At 55.2% G+C, this 12,638-nt stretch overlaps 1 protein-coding gene across 4 annotated transcripts in view; it reads right to left on the minus strand.

Annotated features, from left to right (window-relative positions):
* DSCAML1 (DS cell adhesion molecule like 1) overlaps window positions 1–12,638 on the minus strand; it is a 79,122-nt gene that overhangs the window by 27,035 nt on the left and 39,449 nt on the right. For 3 of the 4 annotated variants that reach the window (XM_071769105.1, XM_071769104.1, XM_071769107.1), the window contains exons 4-6: window positions 2,347–2,493; window positions 884–1,162; window positions 144–419 (exon numbers count right to left, since the gene is read on the minus strand). In XM_071769105.1, the coding sequence (XP_071625206.1) occupies window positions 144–419; window positions 884–1,162; window positions 2,347–2,493 (702 nt within the window). Of the gene's footprint in view, window positions 1–143; window positions 420–883; window positions 1,163–2,346; window positions 2,494–12,638 lie in introns of those variants that run through there. The other variant, XM_071769106.1, reaches the window with a different exon arrangement.

The raw sequence follows: 12,638 nt of genomic DNA on the forward strand, positions 1-12,638 counted from the left end.
CAGTCTGTCCCAGGACACCCCCCACCCCTGCAGGACTCACTGCCCTCCAGCCATGCACAAAACATCCTGGCACACCCTGGGGATGCAGCAGCCCAGAGAAGGGCAGAGAAAAGTCCCTGCTAGCTCTGAGGAAGCCAGCTCACCCTCCAGCATGATGATGGAGAAGTCCTGTGCCGTCTGGGACTTGCGGGTGGCAAAGCACTGGTAGGCCCCAGAGTGGCTCTTCTGCGCGGCCGTGATGAGGAGGGTCTCGTTGCTGATCCCCCGGATGGAGATGTAGTCATCCACCACCACCAGGTCCGTGTTGCGGTACCAGCGGATGACGTATTCGGGGGACCCGCTGAGGGCACAGGAGAGGATGACGGTGCTGCCGATGCCCGTTTTGAGCTTCTTTGGTGTGAGGGTCACACGCAGAGGGTCTGTGCGAGAAAGGGAAAGAGTGGGCGAGGCATTTGGTGGCACAGGGCAGTGCCCCACCATTCCTGTGTCCTCTCTGCCCCTCCTGCCCTGGGAGCACCAGCCTGACTAGGTGTAAAACGTCACTGCACGAGGCAGGCAGATGCCTACCAGCTGACATTGTCACCTCCAGGATCCCAGGGACAAGAGGAACCCCTGGGAACAACACATATGTGACCTACCCAGATGGTGTTTGGCTGGAGATTATTTTATGGAAGTCAACAAAACACAGCGCCAAGGCACTGAACCTAAAACTGGCTTCGCCACCTGAGACACCAGCCTTGGAATTGATCAAGCTGCATAAAACCTCTGAGACTTCCTATTTATAAAGGCTTTCCATTTAAGAAGGCTTTATCCAGCCGTGTCCCGGGCAGCAGGACAGAGCTCTCCCCGCCGCCGCGCCCCCTCCCACCCCGCTGGCTCTCACCGATGACCGTGAGGGTCCCCGTGACCTCTGCGGAGCCGAAGGTGTTGGTCACCTCGCAGATGTAGGTGCCGCTGTCCTCCACGCGCAGGTCGCTGATGGTCAGGCCCGTCACGCGCTTGGCCCAGCGGCCGTCGGCAGGGAGCGGGCGCCCATCCTTGATCCAGCGCACGGCGGGGTTGGGGTATCCCGAGGCGATGCAGGGCAGCTCCACCAGCCCGCCCGCCCGCACCTCCCGTGGCTGGAAGCTGTCTAGCAGCGTGGGGATGGACTCAGCAGGGTCTGCGTTTGAGGAGGAGATGGGTTCGTTTGGCAAAGGGGACGTGGTGAGGTCGCTCCCCGTGACACCAGCACCACAATGAACCCTTGGTGCCACTGAGCAGCTCTCCCTGTCCCCTGCTCTGCTGGACAGGGGTGTTGAACACCAGACACCTCCTCCATGGGGCCAGGGCAGGCAGGGGTGGCCTTGTGTCCCCCGGGACAGCCAGCACTGCCTTCTGTAATCTGGGCAGCAGGCTTGGTGAGAGGGAAACCCATCTTACTTGCTGATGGGACAAATAAACTCTGCACTGGGGGAATTACTCAAGGTGACACCTAATTGGTGCAAAATACACAAATTCTGTGGCACATTTCAAAATTTACCAGCAAAGAGGCCCATCAGGCAGCTGGGAAAGGAGAAAATTAATGACCAGGTCTCAGGCGTGAAATTAAATTCCTGGGGAAAAAAACCTCTTTCCATACTCCCAAGCAGAAGTAAAATACCACGACAGGTGAATAATGACAGGGACCAGGAGAGGACTGGGCCAGATGGAACACAATCATGAAGAGTATGTTGGACCCAGTGGCTGCCCATGATCCTTGGGGTCCTGAGATAGGACAGGGACCCTGCAGTCTCCAAGAGGCTCCATCCTGGCCACTCCAGCCCCTTCCCTACCCCGTGGGCTTAATGGAAGGAGCAGGCACGGGAGCACAGCCCCAACCCGGGGATGAAAAAAGCATATGGCAGGGAGCGGGCGCTGCAGCTGCGCGCGGAGTCAAGCGAACTCCTCCCGAGCGGAGTAATTTGGGCAGTCAGTGGAGTCAGGAGCGCCCCGAGACACCCGGCACTCCGGACTGCGCTGCCTGCGCCGCAGTATCGCTTGCACGTTCGTCGCATCGCGTCAGGCTGCTCACATCGCCGGCTGTCACATCCCATTGCCTCCCACCCCATCGCCTCTCGCTCGGGGTGCCGCGTGGCGCTGCCGCTCGCCGCGGACCGCACCGGGGGGACTGAGTGCTGGGGGGCACTGTGAAACCCCCCTGTGCAGCCCCGACGGGAACTCCTACCCCCCACCGGGATGTCCCCTCTGTCTGGGGAAGTAGCGATGCCACTGCTCCCTCCTGCACCCCGGGGATGCAGGCTTTGGATACCCTGGTGGGCTCAGGCTCCTCTCTGCCAGTGTTGCCAGCAGCCACCCCATGCTCACCTGAGACCGAAAGTCGGGCTCCGTTGCTCTGCCGCGTCTCCCCGCTGTACTTGTGCTTGGTGATACACCTGTAGGTGGACAAGGCATCTTCCTTCTGCACGTCCGATATGTACAAACCTCCGTAAGAAGTAATAAAAAACCTATTTTCTGGAGACACAAATAGAGGAGAAGGGTGAGCGAGCCAGCCGTGACTCAATGCAAGATCTCCCAGGCCCTCAACACCCACCCTGCAGCAAACCCACCCACCCAGGCACAAAGGTGGGCTCAGGGTGTCCCTACACACTCCTGCGCTCCCTGGGGTGCAATCCAGGGGGTCTAGCTGAGGCAGCCTGCCCGCAGCCCTCTCCCCCCTGTCCTGAGCTCTGGAGTGGCTGCAGAGGGCTGGGCAGTGTGTGGCACAATGCTCCAGCAGCACGATGCTCTGTCACACCGCCGCATCGCCGCGTGCGGCGTAGCAAGGCGGCAATTAAAAGTGAATCCGTCCCGCTGAGTTAATAATTAGCTTAACTTACTTAGAAGCATGTGCAAACAAATAAGGGCTTGAGCTGCTATTTGCGTGCTGGGGAAGAAGGCAGGGGAGCAGGCAGGGCAGAGCAGGCAGGGTAGCCCCCCTCACGCCAGCAGATTTTGGAGCCTGGCAAGAAACCAGTGCACAGGAGGACAGTCCTCAGGCTGACCCCTGTAATTCCTCATGAATATTAATAGTCATTAACAGGAGGGCCCTGGCACACTGGAGTGGCCCCACAGAAAGCAGGGTGAGGAGAGTCCCTGGGGAGAAGCTCCCCTGGAAACCCATTTCCTGCCCCGCTGCCAGTGCTCCTGGTGACAGGAGCCTTCACCTGCAGAGTCCATGGGGGTTATTCCAGCACCAGCCACCACCCAGCCTGAGCAGGGCTGGGGGTGTCCATCTGCTTGGCTGCACCCAGCAGGCACCAAGGAACCTATCCCAGCCCCTGGAAAGAGGAAAGGGAGGGGGGCAAGTCCTGCCAGCCCAGCTGAAACAACATACAAATCAAACATTAATTTTTCATCTCCCATCAAACCAGTAAGTGGGGAGTACTGGCTGCACTGGAATTTGAGGCGGAGGGGGGGAGCCCATTTCCATGGTAATGGGGGCTGCATTTTGCAAAGTGCTCGGCAGCCCCTGTGGCATCCCCTTCCCCACACACATGTCCTTTCGTGCAGACACGCCATGCATCTGCTCCCCTGCAAGCACCAGTTCTGGGGGTGCCCTCACACCCCACACCAGCTTTCCATCCCAGCACAGCAGCTCCCACTCTGCATTCCCACAAGAGGCAAAGGGCTCCACAAAGGAGCTGGGGCAAGACGTGGGGGGATGCAGGGAAGAGGTTGATGGAAATGGCTCCGACAGAGACCTTGTGCAAGTGACTTAGTGCTGAGTCTGCCAGCGAGATTAATGTTGAAGATTGCCAGATAAAATCCGATCTTTTCTGCCCGCCGGAAGGTGCAAAAGCTTTCCGGGAAGCAGAAGATTTAGGATATCCTTGGCCAGATGGAAGCGATGCGCTGCTGATAATTCTTCCAGATTGGCTCGAGACACTGCCTTTGGAAAGGACTTGCCAAAGCCCCCCCAGCCCTCTCACCAGCCCCAGGAGAACATGAGAGCAGGGGGCTAGCATGGCACATGAAACCCTGACCTGCATCCAGCTGCCTGCAGTGCCTGTGGAACTTCAAACACCTGTCCCAAGGGCCTTCCAATTTCACAAGAAAAATGACAGTCAATGCAGGTTTACCAGCTCCGGCTCCATCCAATATAGATTTATAACAACAATGGGGTCAGGCCTTCAGGAGAGAGCGCGTTTTATAGTTCATAAGACTAATGAGATAACTTTCCCTTGGCACTGCAGGGCTGATATTTCCTTACGCAGTCTGCTTTAACTGCTGGAGAATCAATAGGTGCCAGCGGTTATGAATTAGCCATACTCTGAGCACATGCATCCCAAGGCATCCCGGACAAATCCAATAACAGTTTGGTGCTATTTCTGGCTGTGTTTACAGTGAAAAACGGCTCCCCGGGGGGAAGGCACAGAGGGGGAAGCCCCAAAGAACAAAGCTGGAGGTTTTCTGCTGCTGCTGTCACGGCACTTGATCCGGGATGCCATTTTCCTGGCACAGGGCTCACTTGGGGACCAGGAGCTCTGCAAACCCGGTGCCGTGGCACGGGCAGGAGCAGGCAGGGATGCCAGTCCCCTGCCTACTGCTGGAAGCTGCAGAGCCAGAGAGGGGGAAGCAGCAGAGGAGGTTGGTGGAAGTCGGGGAGTTGTGACGAGCTGCCCGCCCGCCCTCCCTAATCTCCTTTATAAGCCCGGCTCCATCTCCTCCCGTTACAGGATTAACGCCCGTCTCTCATTCTCCTCTCCCAACAAGATTTTACTTCTAATTACGCCGTAATAAAACCGGGCGCGCTCCCAGGGCTTCTTCCAAATGACTTGTCGACACTCGGCGAGATTGGATCCCGCTCGGCCCCGTGCCGGCGCCGCTGCCTGCCGCTCATTAGGCATGCATGAGGGAGAGCTTTAGGAATGGAATTGCATTTAAATGGCTTCGCTGAGAGGGAGAGAGGAACAGAAACCCGCCAGAGAGAGAGAGAGAGAGAGAGAGAGAGGGAGAGAAGCAAAACTCAGGCAAGGTTTAAAAGGAGGATGTCATTGTCACCTCCCTGTCACACTGCTGCCTGGCAGCCACAGTGCCAGGTCCCCGCTCCAGGGAAGGGACAAGTCCTCTGCCCCACGGATCAGCTCTCACTTCCTCTGGCAGAGGAACAACAAGCACCGCAGAGCCCATCCCAGCAGGCTGCAGAGCGACCCGCAGGACCCCAGCCCACCAGCGACCACTCCACAACCTCCCTGGGTGGGAATCACCCCGCTATAGCCCTTCCGTAGTGCCCCTTGCTCCCACATCCTAAAGGACACATTATCTCCCAAATCTTCCAGTCCACAGCACAATTAACATCTCTGTCACTTCACTCTCGCAGCGATGGCTTCACCATCTGCATTTCTCTCTCTCCGGGCAACGAAAGCGTACAGGAAGTTCCGATTTTGTGCACAGGAAGCTTATTTTTGGGGGGAAGGAAAGCCAAAGGCTGAGTTTCTGAGCTGCAAACGCCACGCAGGCGGGAGCTGAATGAAGCCAGAGCCGGGATCATCGTCTCACCTGAGAGGAGGGGAACCCTCGCTATTTCTGCACCATTCCATATGCGCGGTGCTCCCACCACCTTCCTTGGGAAATGACACACTTCCACTGGAACGAAGGGGGAGGAGGAATTCCCGGGGGCACACACAGAGCAACCCCCGCTCCCCCCAACAGGCACTATAGAGGAAAGAGGAGGAATTAACCTCCCGAGGTGGTCTGGAGTCATCTAATACCAGCAGCAAATTACCCAACAGGATGAAGAGCATTACCAAATGAATAGGAGGGGACTAGAGATTTCCATGGCTAATCCTGTTAACGAGACAATTTCTTATCAAACTCATTATGTGCCAGCAAGCGGGGTGGGGGGAGGCAGAGAAAGGGGGCAGGGGAAGGGGGGCAGGGGAAGGGCATGCCATGCAAAAAGCATCCCCAGAGAGCCCCACAGCCCCTGGGGCCAGCCCACCGCACCCTGCCCACTGCTCTGCCCGCAGTCCCAGCACTATTTCCAAGGGGAGCTCCAAATAACTGGAGAGACATTTTCCACAAAACAGTGTCATCTGCTTCAGCCGTAGCATCAAGCCTCTCCAGGCACTGAGCTGAGGCGGGTACAGATTACGGCAGACATAAAAAAATATATAGAATCCGCCGAGATAACACTCATTTCAAAAAAGGATTTTTCTAGAGTTTTTTTTTTTTTTTTTTTTTTTTTAAGTCCTATTACAAGGAGCCTCGTTTTCCAGGAGGAAGAGAGAGGAAAGGCTTCGGTCCACAGGCTGAGTGTGTGTTTGCTGCTGCTCTGGAGGGGCTCAGGAGCTGGCACAGGGTCTCTGCTGATGTCCAGCTCCCGTCTGGGCACAGTGGTTAATTTATTTATTTATTTATAATTTGCTATTTAAAAAACCACGGAACTAGTCAGATTTCATGTTAATGAGAGGAGAATCTGGATCGAGGACTGTGCAAAAATTTGCATCTCAAAGAGGCAAACAGGAAGTCGCTAAGAATGGCAAACCCAGCACCCGGGCAGTAATGAGGCTGCTGATGCCTCGGGTCTGTCACGCGTTTCCCAGCGGCCCAGGGGACAGCAGCCTCCTGCTCACCCTGGACAAGGGACATCACGGAGAGCCCGGGAGACTGGCCACACATCTGGAGAGGCTGTGCCAGTGGCCCTGCCAATGCCAAGGGGACACCAAAAGGGACCAAATATTGTAGCTCCCTTCCTGCCACCTCAGCACCCAGCCCAAGGGCATGGTCAGCACACAGCTCTGCCTGGTCATCCAGCAGACACTGGTGGCACAGAGCAAGCAATCGCTGTCCCCTGATTCAAGAGGGGCTAATTTGCTGCATCTTATCCAATTTCACCTTTTTTTTTCCTTGCGTTTTGTGGTTGCTGTACAAACAACTCTGAATGGCTCTAACCAAGGTGTTTGCTCATAAAAATCCATCACAGACACCAAGAATGACAGAAATGGAAAACGCTTAATGAAAACAAAGGGGAAAACAACAGGTACTTCAGTCCTTTGCCATCCATCAGCAACCTTGGGTTATTAAAAATATGGGAGGGAAAATAATGCTCACATCTGCAATCAAATCCTGAGAAAGCTTGAAAAGACAAATACCCACGTCGGAGGAAATTCTTTGCCCCCACTTCAGACCGCAGGAGTTTGGCCATAATTATAATAAGAGTAAGGCTGCTGGATAACATGAGAATTATTTTCCCCACTTACATTGTCAAATGATCATTTTGCCCTGCAGTGAAATCTCAATAATTATCACGCCAAAGCATGAAAGAACAAAGAAATAAAAAGCATGGTGTTTCCTTCACGGGTGCTGGGGGGGGGAAGAACCAAGGGGGGGGCCTGGGGCTGGAAGTGTGTCCTTTCACTAATTATCTTCTCAGGGGCTGCACATCCCTGTGCCAACCCCCCAACCACCCTGCCAGAGAAGGGGATTGAGTGGGTCAGAGCAGGATCCCCCTGCCATGGGACGGAGGGAGGACCCAAAGCTGAGCCTTCACCCCCACCCCAACCCTGAGTGCCAGGGGAGTGGGGGGAAATAGGAGAGAAAGGGGTGAGGAAAAGGAGGGGGGCACAAAGGAGGCGAACAAGAAAAACAAGACGACAGAACGCTTGCTCCACAGCCCTCGGCTAAATTACAAACCAGTTTACTGAGGTGGAAAGCTGCAGTGAGCTGAGGAGGAATATGTGGAAACCATCTGCAGATTTAAAAATAATCTATTTTACGATCACCCTCCAACATATTCTTTTGCAGAAAGCAAATAGGATTTGTTGTTGTTGTTTTGTGCAAACTGTTAGGGAAAAATTACTAGAAACATGCAGGGGGTTTTGCCTTCTTGAGTACTGAGAGGCTAAATATGCCCTTCCTTATGTTTAGAATAGTAACAGTCATCTTAAAATTAACTTGGGCTGCATCAGAGCTTCAAAACAGTTGCAATTCCGAGCCCGCAGAAAGCAGGACAAACCTGCACTGGGATATCTAGTGCTTCTAGCTGACAGATGTCTTCCTACATACAGTAAATATAGGTCGTCTTTTCCTACCCGGAGAACCAGAGATCTTAATTAATCAGGCCACTAGCAGCATATGTAATGATTTTTTGCAGCTTGCTAAGTAAACCTCCCTGATTAGGTGGAGGGAAAGGACGATCTGTGTTCAGGGGACCCATCTCCTGACCCAATGCCCTGGCTCCAGCCCCAGCAGCCTGCCCAGCCCTTGTGCTGGGACTCCAGTCATTATTCCACGCTAGGATACCTGTCTAACAAGAGGAGAAGGTGCAGGGTCCCTCCTCGCCCACTCCAAAGCCTCTCTGGATGCCTGGCACAGCCCAGAGCTCGGCCCCAGCCCCGGCAGCCAGAGGGGGTCATTAGGCTTTGCAGAGTAAGCTTCACTCCTCCTCGGAAGCCACTTCTGGATTAAATTAACCCCGGGCTGAGCGAGCCAGAGAAAAATGAGCTAATGAGATTCATGCTGCCTGACAATAAAGTCGCACTGAGCCCCTGGCACAGGGGCTGTGGGCGCTGGGGTGGACCAGGGCAAGCAGCACCCATCACTAGCAGAGGACCCCAGGAAAAGGAATTGACTGAAGAGGCCCTGGGTGTTTTCATCTACAAGATGCTCAGAGAGCTGCCTGATCCACACCTTATGAATATGAGGGAAGGGAATGCAGAGCCCAAGCAGCGGGTCAGGACCTCTTGCAGACGGAGTTTCTGCAGCCAGAACTGTGCTTGGCTGAGCAGGAGCTGCGTGAACAACCCAGAGCACAAAGGCTGCTGGTGCTGGGATGTTCCAGCTCTGCAGAAAACAGAGGGAGAAGCTTTCTGGAGCCTGCAGGGAAAAGTCTCAAGGCCAGGAAGCTCCCGTTGCAATGTGGAAAACTCAAGAGCTGCAAATCACTGCCCTGCACCAGGCTGAAACGAATCCTGCTAAAGCCAGAACCGTGTCTTGATCTGATGAGAAGCCTCAAAAAGGGAACTCCCGTTGCTAAAATCTTGGGAGTGAAGAGGACTGAGCCCACGCTGCCGTTTGCTGCCACTGTCCCACGTGTCCACACAGGCACGCGCGGTGCATCCCCTCCTCCCCTCCCTGCTCCTCACCAGGGGAAAAAAAAAATCAGCGAACGCGACTCGAACAAAGAGCAGAACTTCCTCCCTGCTCATTAGTGCTGCAAAAGCAATAGAAAAAAAATCCCCAGGACATAACCTCCTCTGCTGCTCTGAAGTCTGCATGGCTTGGAGAGGGCGGTTGGGTTTATTCTTTGCCTTCCACCTCGCTCAGAGCATTGGGCTGCACGTTTTGATCAAGGCAACAGGGATGGGAGCAAGGCAGAGGAGCAGCCCCCTCCCTGCATGCTGCAGCATCCACCCCATCCTATTGATAACGATTAAGATGAGGCAAATGGACACTGCCCCAGTTAGAGGCCCGGGAGCAAAGCCAGCCCCTGGAAGGAAAGCCATACCCTAGGGCTGGCTGACCCCACACCACCAGCAGCCCCTCTGGGTGAGCACAGGGCACTCACTGAGTAACAGCTCACACTTCACAGGCATCAGGGAAATACTCTGGATAGTTCAAAGCAGGATCACAGGAATGAGTCAGGGCTGGAGGAATTCGTAAGGAGTTGTGGGATACAGCACAGTCCCTGTGCCCATTGGGGAGAGGTGGCCTGGCCACCACAGGCACAGAGAAGAGAGACTCTGTGTCCTCCTGACAGTGGCACAGCAGTGTCCCCAGCTGGGAGCTCAACTTCTGCAAATCCAACCTTGAAATAAGATGCAATTTCCTAGCAACGGGCAATGAGATGCTGGGGCAGCTTAGCAGGAGAGCGAGTGGACCCCCTGCCCCTGCAAAGATGTGAGGAGATGCTGCCACAACACGTTCCACCTGCCTCCCGAGGGGCTGGGCCATGCCCTGCTCCCCTCCCCCTGGCTCCTACAGCCCCTTGGGCTTGGCTTGATGTGAGGGCTCCCAGAGGTGCCCATCCACCCCCCCGCCAGGACACAGCGTGGCTCAGGGCACGAGCCCAGCATGGACGCTGTGGTCACTGGCCTGCAGGGTCACCTCTGTGGCCCCTGGCCTTCTGCCCAGGGCTCCCTCCTGCTCTACACGCTTCAGTGGCACCTTCGTGGCACGCACTGTGCCAGGACAGCCCCGGGGCCCAGCTCCAAAAGTGATGAGGAGAGCAAGGAGGGGCAGGAGCAGCGCCCGCACACAGCCAAGCAAGGGGGCTCCTGGCCCATGGAGCTCAACTTGCCCAAGCAGAGCAGAGAGCAGGGCTGCTGGGGACAGGAGGCACCCGGTCCTGCTGCAGAAAGCTGAGCTCTTGCAGAGCAGGTGACAGCAGCACGGGACAGTCCAGCTGTGCTCCTGGCTGCCACGCGGTGCCAGTGGCACAAGCTCCAGCAGCCCAACTCACAAGCCTCTTAACTCTTAAAAACACAGTAAAGTTCATGCACATCCACTAATTACTCAACCTGCTCCTCTGCCAGATGAATATTGAGGGGAAAAATAATCCACAATGGCTGGGCTGCAATGCCACCAGTGCAGGGTAGCAGGGGACACACACGTGGGTGTAGGAATGGCCTCAATCAGGGCACCCAAACCTCCTAAAGTGAGCTGCAGGGGACACTGACACCAGGTCCCTCAACAGCCATGTAGGACAGCACTGGAGCACACAGAGCAGGCTCTGCTGCCTCTGCACCTGGTGCCCAGGATCCCTCTCCTGTGTCCCCAGCCCCTGCCATCACCCACACATGGCACAGAGGGTGGCACAGCAAGGTCTTTGCCAGCCTGTCCCCTGCTCACACTTAAGCCCAGGCTTACGTTCAAGCCCAGGAAATGTCCTCCGATTCCCCCCGGATTATTTGCAGGCTCAGCTGCACACCCTGGGTGCTCTGTGGGGCCAGGACACTCAGTGTCACAGCCCAGGGACAAACCCTGCCATGAAGCAGCCAGCTCCACATGGGGACAATCACCAAGGCTTGAACCCAATCTGGTCAAAATCTCACCAAGGCCAGGAAGGGAGAGGGCAGTGCAAACCATCCTGCATGGGAGCATCCTGGCACCTTCTTTTGCCTCTCTTAAAAACCTTCCAACAACCCTGAATTAATTCTCAGCTATTGCTACAAAATATCTTGGTAGGGTTTTTAGAGCACACAATCATTGAAAATAACCCCAAACCTAGAGTAAGCTTTCCAAGTGGTTTAGTCTGGAATTATTTTTCAAACCTCCTGGTTTTAGAGCATCTGCAAAACCTCCTTCTGCCCTTCCCTGCTGCAGGGCTGTAAAGTTTGCAGGAAGCACTTTGGTATCACACCTCTACAGAAAGCCAGGCAGCTGGGAAGTGCCATCCCAGGTGCCACCACCCAGTGCCACCTCCATGACGAGTCCCAGCAGCCACTGCAGAGCAGGGCTGCAGCCACCCAGACCAGAGGAGGGATCTCCCCAGCCTGCTGAGCATCACTGGTGCTCCCCAAGCCAGAGCCCCTGGGACCCAGCACTGTGGGAGAGGTGCAGACGGTGCCCAACACCATCCCCACCTCCAACCCTGATCCCACCCCAGCCAGGAGGAGCCTCTGAAGCCCCGAGCAGGGCCCAGCTCAGCAGAGAGCCCCCAGCTGCCATCTGGACGGATCACGGGATTTTTTTTTTTCCATGCAGCTATGAAAGAGGGGGTGGGGGAAGGCTGAGGAGAAACGAGGCTGCAGGATGAATTCGGCATCAATTATTCTAAAATATGCGTGTTAATATGGGAAGGGCTCGGCGGCTGCATCCATCTCCACTTCTGTTCATTGCCAGCATCAAAATGTGACCTGGGAAGATGACAGCAGCTCGCGTCTCACTCACACAAACACGCGCTGGGAAAGAGGGATATTAAAAAGGGAGACAATGCTGCATATTAAAATGCCACAGATGGAGCTTTCCGCAGCCCTTGCAGTCCGCCTCGGAGATTATTGCTGGGCCATATTGTATTAAAAATGGGGGGTGGGTGTGTTATTTATTTAATTTTTAAACAAATTCTATCTCCTACTCGTGCCGGATGGATAAAGTGAGCTCTTGAGCTCCAGCCAGCTTTTCCAGCAAACCCACATGAAAAATGCATTTTCATTAATACAAACTGTTTGCAGTAGGTAAATTAATTCGGGAAATGGTTTTCATACATGGCAAATTATACGTTCAGAGAAAACACTAGACGACACTCTCCAGTCATAATAGAAGCCCTGCCTTCGCTGCAAGGGAGTGGGATTGCCAGGTAGAGCGCGCGAGCTGCAACAACAACCCCACAAATAAATAAGTAGGAAAAGAAAAAGGCAAAGGGGGTTGGTGGTGCCGGGAGGCTGCCAGGCTCCCTCAGTGACCCCAGGATGGCAGAGCAGGATCTGGTCCCACAGCCCCTGTCCTTTCCCACTGCTCCAGCATGAGGAGAGAGGGTGCCACCATGGGAAGGAGCGAGAGGACTTTGAGGTCTGAGCGCCCAGCAGCGAAGGACTCAGCGTGGCCATGGGGCAGTGACGGGCACTGCCACCCCTCTGCCACAGCCCAAACACTGAGCTCCCTCCACACAAGTTTCTGCTGCTCTCACATCTCATTATGTCTCCTTTACCAGTCCGGGCTTCTGGGCTCCTGCTCGT

The sequence above is a fragment of the Heliangelus exortis genome, chromosome 26 (genome assembly GCF_036169615.1).
Source record: "Heliangelus exortis chromosome 26, bHelExo1.hap1, whole genome shotgun sequence".
Lineage (NCBI taxonomy): Eukaryota > Metazoa > Chordata > Aves > Apodiformes > Trochilidae > Heliangelus > Heliangelus exortis.